General features: G+C 39.4%; 1 protein-coding gene across 3 annotated transcripts in view; it reads left to right on the top strand.

Annotated features, from left to right (window-relative positions):
• Positions 1-26,806, top strand: part of cdk14 (cyclin dependent kinase 14) — a 671,765-nt gene that overhangs the window by 204,922 nt on the left and 440,037 nt on the right. For all 3 annotated transcript variants that reach the window (XM_043690284.2, XM_043690288.2, XM_043690287.2), the window contains one exon: positions 17,756-17,850. In XM_043690284.2, the coding sequence (XP_043546219.2) occupies positions 17,756-17,850 (95 nt within the window). The remainder of the gene's footprint in view (positions 1-17,755; positions 17,851-26,806) is intronic.

Here is a 26,806-nt window from a genome sequence, read left to right as displayed (position 1 = left end):
TAAAGCCTTCTATCATGGCCTCTCATCATTCAGTCCCCATCCATATTCCTGCACAAACCTTTTCAAATAACTATCTAATTCCCTTTCGATTGAGTCAATTGAAACTGCTACCACCACACATTGAGTTCACTTAAGGTCCTAACCGCTCACTGTAAGAAAACATTTGTACCACTTTGCTGTGTTCTGCTAATTATACTAATCCTTTCACACATTTTCTCCCTATTTCTTCAATTTTTTTAATGTGTGATCTAGAGAAACTGCCCACCTTCCTTTTAGAGAAGGTTGAAAGATGATTTCATAAAGGCCTTCCTACCTATTAAGAATATAGCAGAATATGTGGGGGAAAAACTGTCTCCATTACAGAGGTTTTAAAGCCCATGGATACATTTGAATTGATTGTTAAAAGAATCAAAAGCAACTTGAGGAAAATCTTTCCTGCACATGGGTGTGATTACGATCTTGAATGCGCTGCCTGAAATGCTAGTGGAAATAGATTCTGTTATGGCATTCTAAACACCAGACTACGCCCCACTCTCTACAATTGGATCCTCAGTTTCCTGACCCACTGGCCACAATCAGTGAAGATTGAGGACAATATTTCATCATTACTAACACTCAATATTGGAGCCCCCCAGGGGTGTGTACTCAGCCCCCTATTGTACTCACTTTATATCCATGACTGCGTTGCCAAATACCAGAGTAATGTCATTTACAAGTTTGCTGATGACACCACCATAGTCAGTCAAATCTCAGATGGCGACGAGACAGACTACACACGGGAGGTGGAAGACCTGGAAAAATGGTGCACTGAGAACAACCTGGTTCTCTCTGCCAGCAAAACCAAACAGCTCATTATTGACTTTCGGCTGCATGTTATTCATGCCCCCTTGCACATGAACAGCACAGAGTTGGAATGAGTGGAGAGTATCAAGCTCCTGGAAGTGGTCATCCACAACAAGCTTTCTTTGACTCTTCTTGTGGACGCACTGGTTATAAAGGCCCGACAACGTCTCCTCTTCCTCAGACAGCTGAGGAAATTTGGCATGACGGCAAATACCCTTGCCAACTTTTATAGGTGCGCCATCGAGACCATTCTGTCTGGATGTATCACTACCTGGTATGGCAACTGTACCATTCAAGATCGGAGATGGTTACAGAGAGTGGTGAACTCAGCCCAGACAATCACAAAGGCCAATCTCCCATCTACAGAATCCATCTACCAGGCCTGCTGTCAAGGAAAGGCCGCCAGCATTCTCAAAGATCCATCCCACCCTGGCAATGTTTTTCTACAACCTCTACCATTGGGGAGAAGGTATAGAAGCCTGAACACACGCACCAGCTGGTTTTGAAACAGTTTCTACCCTACTGTTGTTAGAATGCTGAATGGACTCACAAACTCTTAACATTCACCTGTACCTGTGTTTTCGTTTTTGCTGCTGTTTACCTATTATTTCCTTAGCTATGCTACTTAACTCTGTGATCTGCCTGTATTGCTTGCTTTTCTCTGTGCCTTGGTACACATGACAATAAATTCAATTCCTTCATTCATCCATCTTTTTAAAAATAAAAGAATGAATGGATATGGGCAAAAAGTTGATTATTCCAATCTAAATTTTGTTTTCAAAGAACTGGTGCAGCAGAGATGGGCTGAATTGCCTCCTCCAGTACTCTAACCATTCTATGAAATTACACCTCCAAGGTGATTCATATTTTAGGCTAACTTGCCATGGTACATCAAAACTCTGAATTGACCAGTACTATAACGTTTGCACTAGCAATGTGCCAGCATTGTATTTGCCTCTGGTCTCAGTTTCTCTGAACTTACACTTTTCCCCTTCTTGTATTACCAGTCGCAAGGCTTCAAGTTGCCTGTGCTCTTTTTATTGGTATTCATGTAGCCAACCTCTTCATTCCACTGCTTTTCTGACCTTTATCCTTGTTTTGGCTTCACTTTCAACCCGTCCTCCTAATTCCCTTATTATTGCTTGACATCTGCTCTCTCATGTGAAGCTTGTTGAAATATTTTATTACTTCAATAAAACTGCAAGAGATTTTTGGCTGGATGCTGAATTGTGTAGCTCAATGGGATCAACCGTAAACAGAATAACATAATTACAGTGGTGCTGCTCGCACAAGCACTGATGAGTAGCTTTGTGGAGCCTGGAGATGAGAGTTTGAAGCCACTTTATGTCCTTACCATCAGCTGTGTTTTGAGCTGCCAGTATGTTGTTTGGGGGAAAAAAAAAGATCTGTGACATGCCAACAATGTCGCTCACTCAACAGTTTGTCTTCTCTTGTGATCTTAATGTTTTTACTGCAGTGCACTGACTTCTGGGTTCACCTCTTGTTACTGTATTTTAACCTTTCTGTGGTGTAGCTGCAGTTGCTTTCAGGAGGGTGGATGCATGTTTGTCCACTCTACTGCTTTGTGACACATTCAGTTAAATTCTTAAGTGAAATATTAAGATTGAAAAGCAATTTGTTTGTTTGGGCTTTCCAGAGTGAAAATAGGCACTCTCCCTCCTTCTACCAAGCAAGGAACTCCGAAGGTTATACAAACACTTTTTTTAACACTTCAAAATTGGAAATAAAACCATGAACTGTCTTGAGAGGCAACAATGATATGGAGTAAACGGAAGCAATCTAAAATTGCCTTCAAGTATGTCTGCGTTAATATTAGAGTATTTTAGATTGCTTTGCTGTAGGTTTGTCTAGTTCTACATGAGCAATATGTATATTAAATGCATGCACTTGCATGGATGTGTGATTTTTATTTCCTTAAGCAGCAGGTAGAAGCAGCCCTTTCTGTGTTGGATTGCACTGGGGAACACTAGAAAATAGTTGGGCCTACATCACTGCAACTCCAGCAATGTTCCTACACACCTCTAAAGAGGTTGTTTCAAAAATCATCTACCCTGAGGAGCTCCTGCAGAAATGTGCTAGAGTTGAGGTGACTGACTTCCAGCAACCACACCGCTGTGGTGATGACTCCAATCTGCTCAGGTCTTTTCCTGATTGCCATTAACTCTAGTTGGTTGTCACTTGTACCTTCCCTTTGGAGTTCAGCTCTTTTGTCAATGTTTGAACAAGGCTATAATGAAGGTCATTTGACAGAATCCAACCTGAGCATTAGTGAGCAACTTATTGCCAAATACGTGCTGCATCGTAGTGGCTTGACATCTTCCATCACCTTTACTGATTGAGATTACACTGAGGGGCTAATTGGATTTGTGCTGATCATTGTGTGCTGGTCAAATTGTTGTGTTGATGTCAGTGTTTTGGTTGTACTAGAAGAGCTTGGCTTGTGACACGACATGTTATGGCAGATGGGTCTTCAGTACTATTGCAGGTAGGTTGACAGAGTCCATTTGCAGTGGTCAGTGCCTCCAGCTTTTTCTGGATATCTTGAGGAATGAATCAAGCAGCCTAAAGACCAGCATTTATGAAGCTAAGGATCACCAAAGGATGTCGAGATGGATCATGAACTCAGCACTTCCGGCCAAAGATTGTTGCAAATTCTTCAGCTTATTTGTTTGTAATGGGAGTCCTTTGGCAGCCTGCTGTAAGATGACTCTCAGTTTGACATGGAAAATACTTCAGATGGGAATATTGTGTGAACTGAGTGGAATTCTTATTGAGCTTTGCACAGAGCTTCTATCCAGCCATCCAGTTAGTGGGCAGGTAGCAGACCCCAGATTGGCATAGCCATGAGGAGGAACATGGATGGATATGAGATGAAGAGGATGCATTGCATCACTTGTTGAGGACATTTTTTGGACATGATTCCCCTTTTTTTTTCTGCTATGTTATCTTTTGGTTCAGTGACTTGATCCTATGTATTAGAAGTGACTGGTTCATTGAATACTTTTCAAGACACAAATTAAGGTAAATTTGAATTTCACAGTGGTAAGTGGGTCACCAGTACGGTGAGTAAAAACAAGTTTTGGGCTTTGGACTCTTCACTCTAAGTGATCTGTTCAGTCAGGTTACCAGCAAGCCCATTAATTGATGAAAGAATGAGTGAAGCAGAGTTGATACATCCATACACTGAAACACTCACCACATTATATCATGGCAGAAGTGCATACTGCAGATGCTAGAGATTAGAGTCAAGATTGAAGTGCTGGAAAAACACAGCAGGTGAGGCAGCATCTGAGGACCAGGAAAACCGACGTTTTGGGCAAAAGCCCTTCCTCAGGGGCTTTTGCCCAAAACGTCAATTTTCCTGCTCCTCTCCTGCTGTGCTTTTCCAGCACCAGTCTAATCTTGACTCGATATTGCATCATGGGACTTCTGTGCCTGCATACTAGCATTTTTCCAAAGCTGCATTTTTCCAGTGAAAAGCAAAAGTGTTGTTCAATGATACATTGGCAGCACCTTGTACTTTCCCTGCCCCCACCACCTCCACTATTTGCTTGCAACAGATGGCTTGCATGTGTCAGAAGGAGTAGGCTCCATGTGATGGTGCTTTCAGTCGCAATTAGAATTCTGGTGTTTGAGGTGCAAAATAACTGGAAAATCTACAAATGTTTGATAAGAGCATTTGGAATTTACAAACTCCTATCACAACTTGCAAAGCAAATTAGTAAACATGAGACTCTGATTACAAATAAAATTAACAGAAATGGAACAAATTTATATATTTTGATAATACCAGTCTGAATTAATCTCGAGCAGTGTATGTATGTACTTTTTTTTAGCAGAAATAACTTTCTTTAAATGGATTTGTTTCCCTGCTAAAATCAAGAAGGTTAAGAAGCATGTTGACTGTTCTGATGTTTAAAGTCACCGGTGACTGGATTTAAAATGAAGTTCCTTGTGCTGTTTTGTTTTGCGTTTCACTTTCTGTCCAAAATTCCCATTTCTCCATCGTACCCATCAGAGGCTGATCAGGTACAGTATACCCAAAATCAAATAGAGATGGTCTTTACATATACACTTGTTATGTTGATCTTGCTTTAAAAGCATTTTCACTGATGAAGTGTGGAATTTTCATTTCTCATGCTATACTTTTGTGGACTCTGAGGTAGCTGAATAATTGGCAAATCTTTGATATTTGGAGGAGTGGATGTTATGTCCATCAGAATATGTAATTGAGACAATGGAAAGCTATTTTATTTGAGATCTGTAACAGCTGGGAGAGAGGATATTCCATCCCCTTGAAGGAGCCGAGTTGAAATCCAGGTCCCAGATGCGGAACGAATGAGTTTTAACTTTTAGTATTCTTCCAGAACTCCGTTCAGCCCTTCACACCCAGATAATGACAATATGCAGAAGGTTGTGTTGTATTAAGAGCAGAATCTAAATTAGGGGACTTGTTTTTTTTTAAATGTTGCACCATTTGGTTCTCTTTCCATCAGCCACTTTCTACGCTTGAACAGGCATTCTTAACAACACTGAAATGACAGGACCCTTTCTTGTGGTTTTCAGTTAAGTAAACTGCCTGTGGAAATACATAGTTGCCATCCAAGTAAAAATTACAAAACTGGGCCTGTTGCATTTTTATTAAGGATCTATTTCAAGACTGACTCCTTTTCCTCTTGTATTTGTATGCACTTCTCATTTTCTCTATCCTTTTTATCGAAAGACATTGCTGTTTTGTTGGGGAATGATACGAAGGGAGATCATAACCCAGAGGTAGCATTGTGACCATTATTTCTAACACAGTAAGCAAACTTTATTAGTTACTCCACAGCGAGAAAGCTGAGATGTGGCTATTTAAGTTGAACCTAATATCATTTTACAGCTGACTTCTTGCATGTGCACACTTAGAACATTTTTTATTGGATATCATTTGTCAATATAAATACTGTGACTTTTAAACTCGTGCCTAGACCTGACCACTGTAAATCAATTGTCGTGCACCAATGTTGCTCTGGTTGAGGTCCACTAATTCAGTGTAGATCAGGCATTTAATCCAGATTCTTCATTGTCTAGATAACTTATTGCAAAGGCAGATAGTAACACTACAGATTCCGTTTTGTCCCTGGACAGTTCATTTCTGTTTTATTCCTGTATAATAAATTTCTTTTACATAATTTGGAAATTTGGCCAACTGAGCATGTTCAAGAACATTGACACATTCATCCAGGAATTTCTGATTTGGATTATTCAGTGCACAGCTCAGTCTGCTCTGTCCAAGCACCCTATGATCTGTATGTCCCTGCTTGGTACAATTTGCCTCAACTGCTCGCACACAAAGCTTTACACTGTACTTAGGTACATGTGATAATAAATCAATCAATCAGAGCAAGCTGCTAGAAGAAGTCTCTCAGCCAGTGCTGGGGGAGGGGAAGTGGGGGGTAACCAGTGCTGGGGGGGTGGTAACCAGTGCTGGGATTATGCGCAAATCTTTGATTTGTTGACTCTTGTGTATTAAATGAAAGAGATGACAGCTAAGTTAGTGTCTTCCCTCACGGTTGAATAGTTTGTTAACATTCTGTTTCCACTTGGCTGCCTGCCAGCTTTGTCCTCTCATCAAAACAGAGCTGTCCAGTGATGGGGCCCCATGCTTTCAACTAACTATCAAGTAATAGGAGGAGAAATTGGGAAGAAAAAAATGAGTTGTTAGATTCGGTTGAATAAATTCACAAGTTATCCATAACCTGTTCAGGAAGTGTACATTATTCATGTATGCAAGGCGAGAACTGGACATTTTGTGATGCTATAAAGGACAGTATTGTGGTCAACAAAATGAAGTATGCACGACATTTTCAGCTATAAATTGCAGGCAAATGTTTAATGATGTCATACTGACTTGCTCAATAATAACATGAGTCAACTTTTAGTGAAGAAGTTTAATATAATGAATGGAAAATTTACACAAGTGCACAAATTTACTTTACAAGGAAGTACAAAAATAATGATCAAAACATATTATATAGTAACTGTTGAACTTCTCTTTTTTGTAGAACGACTTTAGAAGATTTGCATGTGGTTCTAAATATTGAAGATTGGCCAACAGTCCCTTAATTCAATCAAAAACTAATGCAGACAAAGTGGTGAAAACTGGAGATAGAGCAGCAAGTTGAGCATTTTTTTAGGAACCAGCAAGGATAACTAAAAGGCTAATGGAGAGGTAAAGATGAAAATAAAATTGTAAGAAATATAAAAACAAATAGGAATTGAGTATACAAAAAGGAAGTAATGAATGTAAGTGTTGGGGAATGCAGATAGCAATGAATAACTGTGAATAGGAAATGGATAATAACTTAAGCCAATATTTTGGATCAATCTTTGTGATGGAGAACAGCAAAAACATGCCAAAGATAGCAGATAATCAAGATGCCTGGAATTGTTAACTGAGGAGGATAGTGTGGAGCTCTGAAAAAATAGTCATTAACAAGTCATTAATAGTCATTAACAGGGCGGCACGGTGGCACAGTGGTTAGCACTGCTGCCTCACAGCGCCAGAGACCTGGGTTCAATTCCCGCCTCAGGCGACTGACTGTGTGGAGTTTGCACGTTCTCCCCGTGTCTGCGTGGGTTTCCTCCGGGTGCTCCGGTTTCCTCCCACAGTCCAAAGATGTGCAGGTCCGGTGAATTGGCGATACTAAATTGCCCGTAGAGTTAGGTAAGGGGTAAATGTAGGGGTATGGGTGGGTTTCGCTTCGGCGGGTCGGTGTGGACTTGTTGGGCCGAAGGGCCTGTTTCCACACTGTAATCTAATCTAATCTAATCTAATCTAATCTAAGTCAGAGGGCGGTTAGGTGACAGATAAGGTTCAATGCAGAAAAGAGTTGATGCGATTTGAGAAGAAAAACATTGTACCACCTATTTCACAATCTTTCAATGTAAAGTGCAAAAAGAAAGGGATGTGGATGTATGTATGCCCAATCATTGAAGGTGGCAGAATGAGTAGACTGAGAAAGTGTCTTTGGCTTAATGGGGGCATAGAGTACAGGAGCAAGAAGGTGTTTGGTGAACTTGTACAACTCGCTTGCTAGATCTCAGCTTGAGTGTTATGTTGTGGACAGCATATTATAGGAAAGTTGGGATGTATTGGAAAGACTTCAGAACCTGTTTACAAGAATGAAAAACTTCAGTTATGAAGATTATTTAATGAACTTGACTTTTTTTTCCAGTGAGAGGATGGCTGAGAAGAGATTTCATACTGGTTTTCAAAATCCTGAGTAGGCTGGCCTGAATAGATGGGAGGTACCTGTTCTGCTTGTAAAAGAAACAAGAATGAGAGGGTGTAGATTTGAAGTGAATTGCAAATGCAGTCAGGCTGATGAGAAAAATAGTTTTCTCATAGCGAGTCATTTGGTTAGTGAATGCTCTGGCTGGAAATGTGGTGGAGGTAGGTTCATAAGAGGCATTCAAGATATCATCAGATGGTTATTTGGATAGAAATGCTTTGCAGGGATAGGAGGGAAAGGCAAGAAATTGGCACTAGGTAATGGAAATGGGGCAGGCACCATAGGCAGAATGACATCTTACGTGGTAACAATTGTGATTCTAATGGAAGGAAAACATCTTGTAACAGCTTCTATTGGAAGGAACAAAATATTGACAAACTAATGGGACAAAAGGCAGGCAAATTGCCAGGACTTGATGGACTGCATCAATGGCTTTAAATGAAATGGCTGCAGTGATCAAGCTGGCATCCATTCAATGGATTCTGGGAGAGTTCCAGTAGAATGGAACATTGTTAACCTGACATCTCTGCTGAAGGAAGGAGGGAGACAGAAAATAGAAAATAGGAAACTGTAAGCCAGGTAGCTTAGCAGTTTTCATTAGGAAAATGCTAGCATCCCTGTTTAAGCAAGAAATAGCAAGACCTTTTCGAAAAGCTTAATGCAATCTAATGACATAACTGTAATGGCTGGAGAATAGAGCAGAGTGTAATGTATCCAAATTTGCAGCTCGTACAAAAATAGCTGGGAGGGCATGTTATGATGACTGTGCAAAGAACCTGGAAGGGGTTATAGATGGTCTGAATGATTGGGCAAAACTTTAACAAATGGAGTTAAAGTTGGAAAGTGAGAATTTATGCTATGTTGGTAGGAAGCATCAAAAGGCAGATTATTATTCAAATGGAGAGACACTCCGAAAAGGAGTTGAAGGGAATTTGGAAACCCAGTAGCATACACATGCAGCAAGCATTTAAGAAGGCAAAAGGCCTTTATTGACTGGGGGGATTTCAATTGAAAAATAGACAAGTCATGTTATAACTATACAGGGGTGTTGGTCAGGTCACCTTTTGGAGTGTGATGTAGAATTTTTGGCCCACATATTTAAAAAAGGATATACGGCCTTGGAGGCTGTCCAAAAAAGATTAACTTGGATATTAACTGTGATGATGGGGTTTACTTATCAAGAACAGCTAAACAAAATAGGCCTTTATTAGAATTTAGAAGTATTTAGAGGGACATTCCCTGATATTTTCACTCATGTGGTGTGGTCACCACTGTATGGACCAGCATTTGTTACCCTTCTCAAAAAGTCTTTGAGAAGGTGGTGGTGGTGGTGTGCTGCCTTGTATTTGGGTGCAGGTAGACCCAGAATGCCATTTGTGAGGGAGGATTTGGGCATTTTGATTTGGTAACACTGAAAGAGCAGTGATGTATATTTCCAAGTCAGGATGGTCAGTGGCTAGGAGGGGAGTTTAGTGAGTTTTGGTGACATTCCAGATTATCTGCTGCCCCTGTCTTTGTAATGGTCATGGGTTTGGAAGTTGCTGTCCAAGGAGCCTTAGTGACTTTCTGCAGGGCATACTGCTGCTTTTGAGCATTGGTGGTGGAGGGAGTGGATATTTGTGCATGTGGCACCAATCAAGCGGGCTGGATGGTGTCCAGCTGCTTCAGTGTTATTGAAGCCTAATTAAAACATGCAAGATTCTGAGGGGAGTTGTAGGTTAGATGCTGAGAAGCTATTTATGCTGGTGAGGAAATCTTGATTAATGGATGTAGTTACAGAACAAAGGGGTGCTCATTTAAAACTTGAGATGTGAAGAAATTCTGAGGGTAGTGAATGTCTAGAATTTGCTACCTGGAGAGTTGTGGAGCCTAGATCATTGCAAGTAATTAGAGGATATTAGTAGATAAGCAATATTAAGCAGTTGATGGCTACGATGAGGCATGAAAGAGAAGTTGAAGCCTACAGTAGATCAGCCATGAAGCTGTTGAATGATAGAACAGGCTTGATGGGCCAAACGTCCTACTTCTAATACTATTTCTTACATTCCTGTGTAAAAGTAGCTCATAATGTGCCACTGGAATAATGATTCATGGTAATGAATAATGCATGAGAACCTGAACCATACTGTTCTCAAAGGAATGATCAGGTCATCGTAAAGCAAAACTTTCCATTAAGATTCACTTTCACAAAATCAAACTGTGATTCAGACAAATCGTAATGAATGGATCACTGTTGATGTATAGAAACCACTGTGTTCTGCAAGCTATATCAAGAGAATAACTACTTGCTGTCACAAGAGAAGATATTACAGAATTTTTTTTTTTTAAAAGTCCATGTCGACATTAACAGTTCCATGTGCTGACAACATGAGCACAGCACTAAGGAAAATATTACTCAACCAACATGGTAGCATTGCAAAAGTATAATAGTCTGTCACTTGTAAAATCAAAACCTACAGTTTGACCGAAACGTGGGCATTTTAATTCAATGTAAATGTTAGAAGAATATAAATGTTGAATTTACTTTGCATGTGACTCTGATCTAGCTGTTATAATGCTAGTCAGATTTGTTTAGCCTGATACCTGGTTTATCCCTTCATCTTTGTGCCAGAGGCCTAGAGTGTTACAAGTTTGGTATTGGATGGCAGGTTCGCAATGTGAGGTGTATTTAATTCCTGCAATGGCTGAGGTTACCATGAAGGATTTTGTTCATCAACCTTTCCCTCATCTGAGACATGGTGACACTTAGGTTAAGCCACCAATAGTTGTGTCTCTCTAATGGGAGAGTAGCCCTATGGTATAGTAAAACTAAGGCAACTTTGTTTAAAGCATTCTGCTTGGAGCCTCTACTGTTTTCTTTCTCTATATTTATTAATTTCTAGATCTGCTTTTCTAGGTCATCCAGGTCTGCTTTTGTAAAATATGAAATGTTGAGCTCAGTGCTGAGTAGTGTTTGGTCTTATTACTGCAGCGGATCTATTTTTACGTTCCAGCAGAATTTTCCTTTCAATAAAATCCTTGCTTCCATAAGATTTTCTTTTAAGTTTCCTTTTTATTGGTTATGTTTTATTTACCTGTTTCTCTTTATATTTTCTTTACCTTGAGTTTTTGGCCTCATTTTTAATTTTGCTTTTCAATTACATTTGCATTATTTACATTTTGCTATTCTCCTATATCTATACCAATGTACTGAGTTGCTGGAGTCTCATTTGAATTTCTCCAAGCCCAATGTGGAATTGCAGTTTTTGTTGTGTTGTCTTTTTAAAACCTTGCCACAATTTTCCTATTTTACCCTGGTAATGACTTTCTTCACCACCTTCTTCACATTTTATGTTGAACGTAGTGAATATTTTAATAACTCTTTGACGAAGTGACTTATTTATCTCTATTCCAATCCTTACCAAGTAAAAAGGACACTGTGTGACCTATGGTTTCTGATCTCCCTATTTTCAGATGTCTGGCAACTTGTAATATATCAGAGCCTCAATGAGCAACACCTCTGCCAAGTTAGACAGTACATTGCCAGTGAACTTAAAGCAGCATAAGGCAGTGAGACCATTGAGAACAAAATAGTAGAAAATAGTTCTACCATGATCTGACTGGTATGGATGTTCCTGCATGTTTAAAATGGAAAACTTGAATGCAAGGAAAGTCACTCAAATTATCATAGATTCCAGTTGCATTTTTAATAATCTGAATGTATTTAACTCTATTCAGAATAATATGTTCTAAGAATTTCTCTTTTTCAAAGGAGATCTTCTTCATTTTACATTTTGCTTTCTGGTCTTAATTCCTGAAATTAGTGTTTTGAATTTACCTTATAGTTGTAATTTTAATATTTTATACCTGCACAAAGGTTTCCCCAGATGGTTTTATTCACTTCTTTCCATATTCTGGGATTTGAATGTATGTAATATTCCTCTAGCTCATACCTATGCACTGGGCTAATAGCTACCATACACCACGGATCCGTTTTGTTGCTGGTCTTTGCCTTTACGGACACATTCATGTAGGTTGACAGTACAGTGTTTGGAATTAAATACAGAACTCCAAATGCGACTCCACAGGTGCACTGTACAGCCTCAGCATTTCTTCTCTGGTCTCTGTTGTTCTAGATATGGACTTCTGGATTCTAATTGTGCAGCATGAATGAAAGAAGTAATGAGCAGAAAAGAAAGCGATCTTAACTGTTATTGCTGAAAGCTTAGCAAAGTCTCTTGTTAATCTTAGTCTCTTTTGCTGCCGAATTATGATATTAAAATTTGATAACCAAGTACAGTGTTTAAATTTTGGTTTAGCATTTCCTTTTTGACTGAAGCATCATTCAGGAAATCATGGATCATTGAATCCTTACAGTGTGGATGCAGGCCATTTGACCCATCAAGTTTGCACCGACCTTTTCAAAGAGCATCCCATCCGTGCCATTATTTTGTCAAAAGATGGATTTTTTTTTTGTTTCCATTCTATGACAGGATATAAATCAAGATCACTGGCAAGGGTAATGTTTGTTATTCACTCATTTCTGCACTTCAGAAGATATTGCAGAGCTGTTCCTATAGGCCATGTGGTATAGGTGCACCCAGTGTTCTGTTAGGAATGGACTTCTAGAATTTTAACGCAGTGACAAAATGACGTTATCATTTCAAGGCAGGTGTGTGACTTGGAGAGGAACTTGGCGGTGGTGGTGTTCCTTTGAGTCAGCTGCCCTTGTCTTTCTAGATGGTAAAGGATGCATATTTGGAAGATGCTGTTGCATGATTCATTGTGAGTAGCTGCGGTACATCTTGTGGATGGTGCAGGCTACTACTGTGCCCCAGTGATAGAGCGAATGAATGTTCAGACCTTTTTAAAGGTGAATGTTGTAGTAATCATGAAGGTAACTTTGTCCTGGATAGTGTTGAGCTAATTGAGTGTTCTTGGAGCTGCACTCTTCCATGCAAGTGGAGAGTACAGGAGTAAGGGAAGGCTTTTCAGCATATCGAACCATTTAATATGGTCATGGGCGACTGAACACTTCATTGCTTTTTGCTCATGATTATCTTGACACCATTGAGAATCCAAAATCCAACAATAATCTGAAGCAGATTCAAAGACTGAGCTTCCACAGTTAGAAAGGCAAAACACTGCTGCAAATCTGAAGGAAATGCACAGAACACTTGAGAAACTTTAGTCTGGCAGCATATGTTTGGCAATAGAGTTAACTTTAGGAGTCTGGTATGACTTCACAGCTTCTTTTTTTGTTTCTGAAGAGGTTGTACTACCCTCAGTATGTTGACACTGCTTTTGGCTTGCCAGATGCTGCCAGATCTGTTGGGTTTCTCCAGCATTCTGTTTGAGCTTCCATAGTTTTCTGATATAAATAATTCCAAAGATTCTCAATCCTCTGAGTAAGAGGAATTTTCCTCTGCTCAGTCATCGAGTCATAGAGATATATAAGCACAGAAACAGACCCGTCGGTCCAACCCGTCCATGCCGAATAGATATCCCAACCCAATCTAGTCCCAACTGCCAGCACCCGGCCCATATCCTCCAAAACCTTCCTACCTCCTGGTTATAGGCTCCCCAACTAGTGGAAGCATCTAAACCGCACCTGTGATATCAATCCCTCAAGTATTTTCTGAGTTTCAATGACAGAACCTCTCATTCCTCAAAATTTGAGAGAAAACAAGCGTAGTTCGCCCAAGTCACATTTATAGGATAGACCCATCATCCTGGGAAGAAGTCTGGTGAACCTTCATTGCACTACCTCAACATCAATAATATCCTTTCTGAGGTAATGAGACCAAAACTGCACGCGCTACTCCGGGTGCAGTCTAGTCAAGCTTCTATATAATTGATATGACTTCACTTCTCCAATAGTCTGATCCTCTTGCAATAAAGGTAACATTCAATTCATCACCTTAATGTTCTTTTGCATTTGCGTGTTAGCCTTCTGTGACCTATTAATAAGGGCACCTAGGTATATTAACATGTAAACTTTTGTGGTCGAAAACTCTGCAAATATGTCCTCCTTACCAAATGAGAGAACTTTACACTTTTGCTCCCGAAATTCCATCTGTCATGTTCTTGCCCACTCACTAAGCCTGTCTAATTCCCCCTAAAGCTGCTTTTATAACTTCCTCACAACTCACTTTGTTTCTTCTGCAAATTGGAAATATTATATTTGGCCCCTCCTATCAGATTATTGACATTGTGGACAGCTGGTGTCTAAGACCTGATCCTTGCAGAATTCACTCGTCACAGCCTGTCAGTGTGAGCAATGACCTGTTTATTCCCATTGTGTTTTCTATCTGTTAGCGCATCTTTAATCTCTGCTAGTACACTACCCTTTGTAGATTAAGCCATACAGCACAAAAGCAGACCCTTCGGTCCAACTCATCTGTGCCAACCAGATATCCCAAGCTGATCTCCTCTCATTTGCCAGCATTTGGCCCATAACCCTCTAAGCCCTTCCTATTCATGTAGCTATCCAGATGCCTTTTCAATGTTGTATTTTTACTAGCCTCTCTATCTTTGGATTTGTAACACAGTAAAATTGTTCAGTGATCCTCAAAATCACTCAACAACTCCTAACCAGACTGTACAATGTGCACCACATATTAGAAACCAAATTTGTAGCTTATATTTATTATTAAGACTAACTTTAGTAGAGCTAAGTTAACCAACATGGTAGTCTAATGTCTGTGCTTTAAACCCTGTTGTCTTCGATCATAATCGCCACACTGTCTACACATGCACCCTCTCACAGGCTTCGACCCCTTTTACACACTCACTCACTCACACACTTTTTTATATATATATATAACACACACACAGACACTCACAACTCCCCCATGCCATGTGCGTGCGCGCGCACACACACACATGCACACTAACCCACCTACACACCCATATTTGTGCGGTGAAGTTGTACTTGCAGGGTTACATTGTACTTTGCTCAAAACTGTATGAATCCATGTAAGATTCTGTTAATTCATTTTTTAGGTTAGAATCAGTCTAAACATTATGGCACCGACAACAGCACATGGGGGCCAATTATGCAACACATAATCTGGGCTTACACCAATTGTTAAAGTTCACCTGAGACTGTAACTTTTTAAAAAAGAAGTTTTGTGATTTATATATGAAAGAAGTGAAACTAACATGATCATACTAACAGACGAGAGACTTAACAAACAATCAAGGTGTTTTTCAATGTATAATTTCAATTACAACACACTGTAAACTTTTGCTGTAAATTCTATGTCTTACAATTGTGTACTCCACAACCACCTGATGAAGGAGCAGCGCTCTGATAGCTAGTGCTTCCAATTAAACTTTTGGACTATAACATGGTGTTGTGATTTTTAACTTTGTACACCCCAGTCCAACACCGGCGTCTCCAAATCATTTCTCCTAGTTAGACATTGTTAAGGAATAATTTTTTTTAAAATTGTAAATTTGTCAATTCAGTGGTTCCATGAGGGGAGCCTGGTCCTTCAGAAATCCTCAGTTTATGGTGACTTCAGAATTTAAACAATACATGCGGTTTATTTGCTTGTGAATAATTCCAATTCATGAGAATAGTTTCCAGCATGCTCAGTGGAATAATCACAAAATCCTTCTAAACTGGGATTTTTTTCTCGAAACTTTCAATAATTTGATAACTCCAGGATAACTATAGAGCAACTAGAACTCTGCCCAGCAGCTTTCATTGCCACATTGCCTTCTGCCTAACGAAAAAAAAAATCAAAGTATAGCTTTTCTTTTGGTTTCAACGTTCTTTGACTGGTCAGCATTGGCCTCCCTTCTAACGTCAAAGCATCTGCTCATCCTTGAGCATAACATATCTTGGATGCAGAAATGTCTAGAGTATTCTGAGAACAACAATCAGCCTGCAATTAACCTTCCAGGCTGGTTCCGGGAAACCATTATCAGTTTTTGTCCTTCATGCCTTTCTTTAAAGCAAGCTGCTGCTCAAAGACCAAAACTCTTGCCTTAGCTCTTTGTTCCAAACCAAAAACGAAGAAAAACAGTGGTGTCAACACTAATCTATTATTAAAGCGGTCTTACTGGTTCACTTTAATCCCAATGTAACAGGACATTGTGAAAGGGATATCATATATGACCAACATGCTGGAGTTCTTTTTGGAAGTAACAAGCAACGTGGAAAAAAGGAATTTGTCAATGTCATGTACTTAAATTTCTAGAAGACGCTTAACACTGTCATACATCAAAGGTTGCTGCAAAATATTAAAACTCATTTTGTGGAGGTAACATATTAAGATGGATAAAGGATTTCTTGCCTGTCTGGAAATAGACAGACGGACATTGGTCATTTTCAACTGGAGAAGCTGTGACTAGTGGCCTGTCACAAGATTTAGTGCTGGGGCCTCAACTATTTATAATTTGTATGAATGACTTGACTGAAAGGTTTAAATGTATGGTTGCTACGTTTCTTGATAATTCAAGGATAGATAGAACTCTAAGCTGTCAAGAAAGCATAATTGTGCTATATTCCTATAGATGTTTTAAAGGAACAGGCAAAAATATGGCCAATCGAATATAATGTTGGAAACTGAACTAGTCCTTATTGTCAATAAGAATCAAAAAACAGCATGTGGTTTAAATGAGAAACATTGCAGAATTGTGGTACAGAGGGATCCAGGTATGCTGGTACTTGAATCACAATATTAGTATGCCATGTAAAATAACAGGTTAGGATGTCAAATATGACGATCATTAGGAGACTGGACTATTGAAATAAGGATGCTTAGCTACAGTTATAGAGTATTGGTGTGATGATATCAGAAGTACTATGTACAGTTTTGATCTCCATATTTCAGAAGGGAAATACCTTCATTGGAAGGGATTTTGAGAGGTTCACCTGAGTGATTACCGATATGGCGAGGTGCATTTGAGGGAAGGTTAGGTAGCTTGATCCTGAATTCATTCATATTCAGTAGAATATGAGGCACAATCCTATTGAAACATATCAGAGTCTGAGGGGACTTGACAGAGTGGATGTTGAAAGGATATTTCACCTTGTGGGTGAGAGAACTATGGAATACAATTTAAAAATAAGAGTGGTGAGTGGAAACCATAAATTGGCATCAGTTTGCATCATATTGACACAGCTAGTAAAGGGCTACCGGGGTGGATGAGGTTATAGAGTATGAGGCTATTGGGTGTGGCTCAGGGTATTGGTTGGAATGTATGAGCATGCATTAGGTGGAGAGCTGAGACTTTGAGAGAGGTGAGGGCAATATGACACTATTTGAAAAATCAAATGGAGCCAAATCCCAGAGACTGGAGGAGGATGTTCATCTGTCCTCCGTCCATACTGAGGATCTGACAACAGCCGCCACCCTGCACCTTTCCAGTATTTTCTGCTTCCACTTCATAAACACCTGGTGTCCATTTTATAAAAGTTGGAATTATCATAGTTATGCGATGCAACAATGTTATTCTTGCCAATTTTATACAGTTGAGATTCATTCCTTTATCTCGGTTAATGATGTCACCATGAAGTATACATTGTTGGTACATTTTGAAATAATTCTGAAGTATAAAAGTGTTAACTTTTGAAAGTTGAACTGTTGCTTCAAATCTATTCCTTTTCTTTCCCCTTTTAGCCAACGAGCCCTAAATTTGGAAAAGCTGACTCGTATGAAAAATTAGAAAAACTAGGCGAAGGGTCCTATGCCACAGTGTATAAAGGAAAAAGCAAGTAAGTGTTTTGATTTTGTATGATCGTTTGGTTGAATTGTATTCTAGGTGTCAACTGTCAGTTGACAACACTTTGACTTTGACTCAAGCTGTTACATGTACACATCTCCATCTGGGGCCAGGCTGACATTTTGTGCAATACTGAGAGTGTGTTACACTGTTGAAAACTATTATCTTTTCAGCAAGGGGTTAAACCAAGGTCTTAAGAAGCCCTTGGGCTGGATGTAAAAAGCCAGGGCGCACTCTTTTGAAAATCAGAAAATCAATCACTAGTGGTCTGGCTAATAGTTATCTCTGAAATAACATAAGTAAGCTTGCTTGGTTTGGATTTACTGTTGGCTGTAGGATGTTCTTGTGATCAAAATGACTACCGTCTTTCCTAGATGATAGCAATGACTGTACCTCAAAAGTTTCACATTTGACAGCATTTGGGATATCTGATCTCTAAGCATTATATTAACCTTGCTCTGCCAATTGTGTGCACTCCTCATGTTTCTTGCAACCATGATATCATCTTATTCTCCCCTTTTTTTTAATCTGAAAAATTGTTTAAATTTAACTCTTCTTGTCATGTTGGTAAAGACTAGAATTTATAGATTTAATGTAACGTGATATAAAATTAATGTTTGTTATTTTGATGTTTGTTGTAATGTATGATAATATCCTCGGCTGCTTAGTGATTAGCACTGCTCCCTCTCAGCACTGGATTTGATTCCGGCCTTTGGTGATTGTCCAGAGTGGAGTTTGCATATTCTCCCCATGACTGTTGGTTTCCTACAGTCCCACGGATGTGCAGGCTAGGTGAATTAACCAAAGAAATGCAGGGGAAGGGTAAGGGGACATTCTGGGTGGAATGCTCTTCAGAGTGTCAGAGTAGACTTGATGGGCTGAATTGCTTGCTTCCACTCTGTAGTCATGATTTGGAGATGCAGGTGTTGGACTGGGGTGTATAAAATTAGAATATCTACAGAGTGGACAAAGTTTAAAAAATCACAAAACACCAGGTTATAGTCCAACAGGTTTAATTGGAAGCACACTAGCTTTCAGAGCGTTGCTCCTTCATCAGGTGATATCACCTGATGAAGGAGCAACGCTCTGAAAGCTAGTGTGCTTCCAATTAAACCTGTTGGACTATAACCCGGTGTTGTGTGATTTTTTTAACTTTGTCCACTCTGTAGATATTCTAATTAAAATTTCAAATCCTGGAATAAACCTGCATCTAAAGGAATATTGTTTATGAAATTATGCATTTAAAAACATTAAGTATATAAATTGGTTAGGTTGCAAAATAAATTAAGACACTGAAGGACTTCAGCATATGCAAACATTGCTCAGTATACAAAACAGGGCCATCTACATTTGTAAAGAAAGTGCTTTTTGATCAAAGTTATGTGTAGTGGTAAATCCTGGTTCAGCTATAGCAACTTGCCTCAGGATCTGAATGCTCAACACCACTCTAGAAATGTGTTCAGAATTTGCTTAAATACTCAGATTGATGGAGTTCTTTGCTGTTTGAAATGTTGCTTTTTGGATGAGATGCTAAAGTGAGAACTACTTTGTTTGCTGGGTGTAACAAAAAAAAATTCTTTTAATATTCTTAAGGGGAGTTGGAGAATTATCTCCTCTGTTTTGGGCACCATTTATCCCTGAAACAGATTATTTGGCTATCATCTGTGTTTGTGGACCTTTATGTGCAAATTGACTGATATGTTGTGTACAAGAACAGTTACATTTAAAGGATACTTTGGCTGTATACTGCTTTGCTTTGAGATATCATGAGGTTGTGGAAGGCAGTGCTACAAAGACAAGTGTGTTTCATTTCCTCTTCACAGATGATGTTGAGTTGGTTGTCTGTTGCCAGCAATTTCTATTCTGATCTTAAAATTCAACTTACGCCCCTGAGTCAAGAAAGATGTTTGAACTTTTTGTTTGGTATTATTTTAGTTTAGCAATTTTTACAGTTGCACCAAATATTTAGACTTCAGTTGCAATATATTTTATTTGTTTTACATTAATTATATATCAACATCTAAGATGAGTGGGGAAAAGGAGGTCAACTTTATCCACATTAATTGAACAAGCTTATTGTAGCATGTCATTTCAATTGTGCATTATATCTGGTTGGTTTCTAATAACCTCTGAGCATCTGGATAGAAAGAAAATAAACACCTAGGATATCATACAAGCGGTGCTGAGGTTTCAAAACTGTTTCATTCTCAAGTACATTTGCAAGTCGATTTGAACGCAAGTTGGAATTCAAGCCAATGTAAAATAGCCATTCATAAATACATTTAAATGTTTGTATGTCATCAGATCTTTAAAATTACAGCCCTGTTTGAGATTGTGTTCATAAATGCAAGCTTTCATAAATTGGACATTTGTAACTCTGGAACCCCTGTTTTCAACTCTTTTTCCATTGAAATAAGAATGACATTTAAGTTGGAATGAAAATGAATGGCTAGCTAATTAGTAGATTTTAATTCCCCTTTTCTAGAACTTCACAATACAGAAAAAGGATTTGTCCTGTACTGTCTTGGTTGATATTTTTTCAAACAAAGTGAAGAAATTCCAGGTTTACAAGTTACAATTAGAGAACATCCAGCTAATTATGATCACGAGAGCTGGAAGAGACTGGAGGATGTTAAGTTTGAAAATGTACAATTGTTCAAGACCTAATTTTAGTGATGTTGAAATAAAGTCAGTGCAAATGGATAGAAACAAAACTCCAGGATGAAGCAGTAAGGAGGGCATTCAGAGAAAGGAGGGCAGGCTACAAATGTGGTTATTCCTTTTTTGAGGGCGAGAAGAGAGAAATGAAAACTCCTCTTCCCTGGATAATAAATATAGCTCAAAATAAAGCAGGAAGAAGAGGCTTATGTTCGAGGCAAAGAGCAAGATTCTGTTAATAACTTGTAAGAATGTGCAAACTACAGCAGAGTTTGAAGAAGTTAATGTGGAAAATGGGGAAGTTCCGGGAAAAATTAACAGGCAGTATTACACTGGATTTTTTAATAATCATATGAAGTTCATGTAGTTAGTTGGGGGAAAGGTTGCATCTGTTAAAGGTACATGGGGAAATAATCACATAGTCAAAATATTAAATAAGTACTTTACATCTGCCTTTAGAAAGGAAACAGATCATTTGAGAGTTAGAATTAGAGAATTTATGGACACAAAAACATCAGATGGAGCTATCATTGCAGGTCTAGAGGGAGCACATCCTAGTTTGCTCATTGAAGAAATGGTACAAATCGCAGAGGAATTAATCTTTTTTTTACTGTTTGGGCACAGGAGTAGTGCCGGAGAACTGAAAGATTGGCAGTGTTAGAGTATTTAAGAAGCAGGGGTGGGATAAACCAAGTTATTACAGACAAATCAGTCGAACGTGTGAGATAGGAAAGCTAGAAAAGCTGTTGGTGTCATTATTGAGGATAAACTGAGCTTTTGTTTGACAAGACATATGTTAATCTAAGGTAGGCAGCATGCATTTGTTAAAGGCATGTGACATCTGGCTGCCTCGTTTTGAATGCTGAGGTAATAGAAGGATAATCAAGGAAAGGAGTCAGTGTTGTAGTTGGACATTTAAAAGCTTTATAGAGAAAGTTGTATAATGTGTACTTATTAAGTAGGTGGTAGCACATAAAGTTGAGGGAAAAATAACAGAATGAATACAATATTGGTTCAGTGACAGGAAGCAAATATGATATTTTTCAGATTGGGACATAGTTTTCTCCCAAAGATGATCCAAGTCCATATCCCCCTCCAATCTTTATGTATGACTTGGACAGAAATGCAGCAAGTTTGTAAAGTTAATGGATTTTATGAAAGGTGGCAGCGCCATAGGTCACGATGACAAGTGTTTTGGTTTTGTGTTTAATATAGACAGGATAGTGAAGTGGAAAGAAAAGTAGCAGATGAATCCAATGGTAAGTGTAAGGTGCTGAACTTTGGAAGGCTGAACATGGAAAGATAGATTTTAAGTATCTGCCCAAAAAAATGACACAAAATGAGATTAGGCTGGAACCAGCACTGATCTAGCAGGCTGTGTGACTGTGTCTGTATGTGATCCATTTTCTGTAATCCAATGATTCAAATATAAATCAGTGGTAGTTAAGCTTCACCTGGAATACTGGACAGGGTTCAGAGTACCATACTTCAGAAAAGATGGGAGCACCATCGGTTACTGTAGACAATTCAGGATGGGCAGTAAGTGCTAGCCTTTTTGATCACTTCTGGGGAAGGAATTTAAAAACAAAAGGCACCTGAATTTTATAGAAATGAATAGCTTCAGGTTTGTGGAAATACTGGGAATGTTCTCCTTGGAGCAAACAAGAGATGGGACAGTAGAGCTTCAGGGAGTAGGGAGAAAATTCCTTTGGAAGTTAGGTCAGTCAGTAAAGATCATGAATTCAAAATGGTGGGTGTAAGACTATGAGGCAGATGAGCTCATTCTTTTCCTTGAATGTTCTGGATCTGGAACACTGTAATTTGGAAAGTTACTGTCGATCTATCCTATAAGTTGTTTTAAAAGAACAGGTATGGAAGGTGAGGAATTGTAGAAATATGAATGGAAAAGAAAAAGCAAAAATTTTTGACTGACTGGCATATCAGAACCAACAAGACAAATAGCTAACTTCTGTGCTGGAAATTTGAGATTACTGAAGCAATCTAGTGTTTCTGATCCATTCTGAGATAATTGATAGTTCTTGCCTTAATCTTAAACTAGCATCAAGTGTAAATTTTTTCTATGCTACATCATTGTCATGGTTTATACTCCCTGTATGTAAAACTGTTGCTAAGACCTTGAAAGTGAAGTAATCTTGAATAATAGCAACAACCACTAAGCCACTGTAGCAGCATGAATAAAAGTATAAATTCTTTGATTTTTTTTTTCTGGCATTAAATGACGAAATCCCTCAAGTAGAGGCTGTAATTAAGGGGCCAACCAAGTGTCACAATTGTTACAGTTAATGATAGGGACACATTGAAAATTTGGGCTGGGAGAAACGATTTATGCCCTACTGATATTTTCTTATAAATGTATGTGTAGCAAATTGTGAAGATGTTTTTTTTTTCTCCCCTCTGTGGTGTTAATATACATTAGAATTCTATTTATGACAGTAAAGATAAACAAAAGAACGTCTCCCACCGATATACAGCAGATAATGTTTTAATTCGCGAATGGGATCTAGGTATCGCTGGCTGGAGCAGCATTTATTGCCTGTGCCTATTGCCCTTAAGGTGGTGACGATGAACTGCCTTCTCAAACAGCTGCTATCCATGTGCTGTAGCTAGTCTCGGTGCTTTTAGGAAGGGAATTCCTGGATTTTGACCAGAGTGAAGGAACAGTGATATGTTCCAAGTCAGGATGTGAGTGGCTTGGAGGGGAAACGTGTGGGGAGTGATTTTTCTATGTGACTGCTACCCTTGTCCTTCAAGACAGAAGTAGTCATGGGTTTAGAAGGTGCTGTCAAAAGGATCTTTGGTCAATTTCTGCAGAGCATCTTCTGGATAGTAAACACTGCCGCTACTGAGCATTAGTGTTGAAGGGAGTAGATATTTGTGGATGTGATGCCAGTCACGTGAGCTGTTTTGTCCTGGATGGTGTAAACTTCCTTTGTTGTTAGAGCTGCACTCATCCAGGCCACTGGAGAGTATTCCATTGCACTCCTGACTTGTGCCTTGTAGATGGTGGACAGGCTTTTAGGAGTTGGGGGGTTTACTCACTGCAGTATTCCTTGCTTCTGACCTCTTGTAGCCACTCTGTTTAGGTGACTAGTCCAGTTGAGTTTCTGATCAATGGCAACCCCCAGGACATTGATAGTGGGGGATTCAGTGATGGTAACACCACTGAATGTCAAGGAGCGATGGTTAGATTGTCTCTTGTTGGAGATGGTCATTGCCTGGCATTTGAGTGGCATAAATGTTGTTTGTCACTTGTCAGCCCAACCCTGGGTATTCTCCAGGTATTGTTGCATTTGAACATGGACTGTTTCAGTTTCTGAGGAGTCGTGAATGGCGCTGAACACTGCATGAACATCCTCACTTCTGTCCTTTATGATGGAGAGGAGGTCATTGATGGTGAAGCTGAAGATGGTGGGTATAAGATACTACCCTGAGGATGACTGATCTGGAACAATTACAACTATCTTCCCATGTGTCAGGTATGACTCTAACTAGTGGAGACTTTGTACACAGATACCCATTGATAGGGCTCCTTGATTCCACACTGGGTCGAATGCATCCTTGACGTCAAGGGCTGTCAGTCTCACCTCTGGAATTGAGCATCTTTGTCCATATTTGAACCAAGGCTGTAATGAGATCAGGAGCTGAGTGGCCTTGCTGGAACCCAAACTGGGCATTACTAAGCAGGTGCTGCTTGATAGCATTGTTGATGATACCTTCCATCACTTTACTGATGATCAAGAGTAGACTGATGGGGTCGTAATTGTCTGGTTGAATTTGTCCTTTTTATGTACAGGACATACCTGGGCAATATTCCACATTTGTCGGGTGGATGACCGTTTCATAACTGTACTGGAATAGCTTGGCTAGGCGAGTAGCAAGTTGTGCAGCACAAGTCTTCAGTACTATTGCCGGGATGTTCTCAGGGCCTATAGCTTTGTGCAATATCCAATGTTTCAACTGTTTCTTGATATCACATCGAGTGAATCCAATTAGCTGAAGACTGATATCTGTACTACTGGGGACCACTGGAGGAGTCCGAGATGGATCATTCACTTGGCATTTCTCACTGATCATAACTAATATAATTGAAAATGCAAGAATATGGTGTTCATGAGAGTAAAACACTTTGGGTTGGGATGTTCTTTATAATTTCCAGAACATTTATTTATAATTTACAAACAATGTTTTAACTCTGCCAGGCACGACGCCAGTTTAAACCAAATGATAAATAATATCCTCAAACTAATCCATTGAGGCCCAAATCGTGTCCGTACAAATAAAACATTTATTTGTATCAAATTCTGTTTCCAATCTTTAGAACATAGAAGAATACAGCGCAGTACAGGCCCTTTGGCCCTCGATGTTGCGCCGATCCAAGCCCACCTAACCTACACTAGCCCTACACAGCTGCTGTGGCTAAAGCTGACCATCCAAGAGAGAGAGCAAGAGAGAAACAGAGAGACAGGGACAGAGTGTGGGCATGTGTGCGCTTGATAGAGTGCATGCACGAGTGTGATGGAGTATTTTTTCATATTATAGAGTCATAGAGATGTACAGCATGGAAACAGACCCTTCTGTCCAACCCGTCCATGCCGACCAGATATGCTAACCCAATCTAGTCCCACCTGCCAGCACCTGGTCCATATCCCTTCAAACTCTTCCTATTCATATACCCATCCAAATGCCTCTTAAATGTTGCAGTTGTACCAGCCTCCACCACGTCCTCTGGCAGCTCATTCCATACCCCTACCACCCTCTGCATGGAAAAGTTGCCCCTTAGGTCCCTTTTATATCTTTCCCCTCTCACCCTAAACCTATGCCCTCTAGTTCTGGACTCCCCAACCCCAGGGAAAAGACTTTTTGTCTATTTATCCTATCCATGCCCCTCATAATTTTGTAAACCTCTATAAGGTCACCCCTCAGCTTCCGACGCTCCAGGGAAAACAGCCCCAGCCTATTCCAAACTCTCACTATAGTTCAAATCCTCCAACCCTGGCAACATCCTTGTAAATCTTTTCTGAACCCTTTAAAGTTTCACAACATCTTTCCGATAGGAAGGAGACCAGAATTGTACACAATAATGAATTAAAGCCTGCAACCCCATTCTAAGTGATTAAAGACTTAACAGCAATCTAGGTTTGTTTAATACATTGCAGCAGTTGTATGACACAGTGATCTTTTACTATAAATTCTGTGTCCTATGATCCTGCCCCACTAGCTACCTGATGAAGGAGTAGTGCTCTGAAAGCTTTTATTTCCAAATAAACAATTGGACCATATCCTGGTGTTGTGATTTTTAACTTTGTTCACCCCAGTTCAACACTGGCACCTCCACATCATGGTTCCCACACTAACACCTCCATCACTTACCCTACCTTATTTCCAAAGAGTAGTCAAGTTCTGCTCCTTCTCTCATTTCTTACATATTTTCTGTTTTGGTTTTACATTTTGAATATTGACTTGCAGTATTTTGTTTTGGTTCTGATTTGCTGTCACTAATTTTTGTGTTCTTTATGGCTAAGTTTGATAACTCAGTCAACTCATGATTGAACTTGGGAGCCTTATGGTTCAGTTTCATACTTGGCTTTTCTAAGATGTTATATAATTGTGGGGCTATATTTTCATTTACATTGTGGCTTCAGTCATGGCTGATACGGTGTCATTGTTTGGAATCAATAACTTTGTCCGTATAAATACCTGGTTCAACTGCAGCACAGGTTTTTTCTGAAAACATCTGGACTTTGAGCTTCTTATAAGCCCATTTCTTTTTTCCTCATCATCTTAAAACAAAATCTGCCGTGCCAGCAATCAATGGTAGACACGCGAGCAGTACAGTGAAGTTAGAGCTATAAAAAACAAATTGCTACCTACCCTCCCATTTTTGTTGCTGTGTCTGATATCTTCATTTTTTTCACAGTCTGGAAAATTGTAGGTTGGTGTATACTTAAACAAAGAATCATGGCACTGAATGTCAGTGATGTGTTTCTGTTTTTTCTGTGCTATTCTCAAAGCTGTTTGCTCGTCTATAATTTAGAATCTGAACTTCTCAGTGGGGGATGCTGAAATCCGCGATAACTGGAGAATTCTAAAATTCTTCCTGCTGATAAATATTGTAATGGATTCAGATATCTGACTCTGTGAGCTGCAGTCACTATTTTACATCTGCATAAACAGTATCAATTCCTCTCCAGGATACAGCCTTCTGTCAGCTGATTCATGCTTCCAGCAAAAGTAGCTTTAAAAATGAGATGTTGGTTCGGGTGTATCTG

This window comes from Chiloscyllium plagiosum, unplaced genomic scaffold (genome assembly GCF_037043375.1).
Source record: "Chiloscyllium plagiosum isolate Xiang-an unplaced genomic scaffold, Cpla_swu_hap1 HiC_scaffold_5, whole genome shotgun sequence".
Taxonomy (NCBI): Eukaryota; Metazoa; Chordata; class Chondrichthyes; order Orectolobiformes; family Hemiscylliidae; genus Chiloscyllium; species Chiloscyllium plagiosum.
Note: the sequence above shows the minus strand (reverse complement) of the source record. Positions and strands in the feature narration are given on the sequence as shown.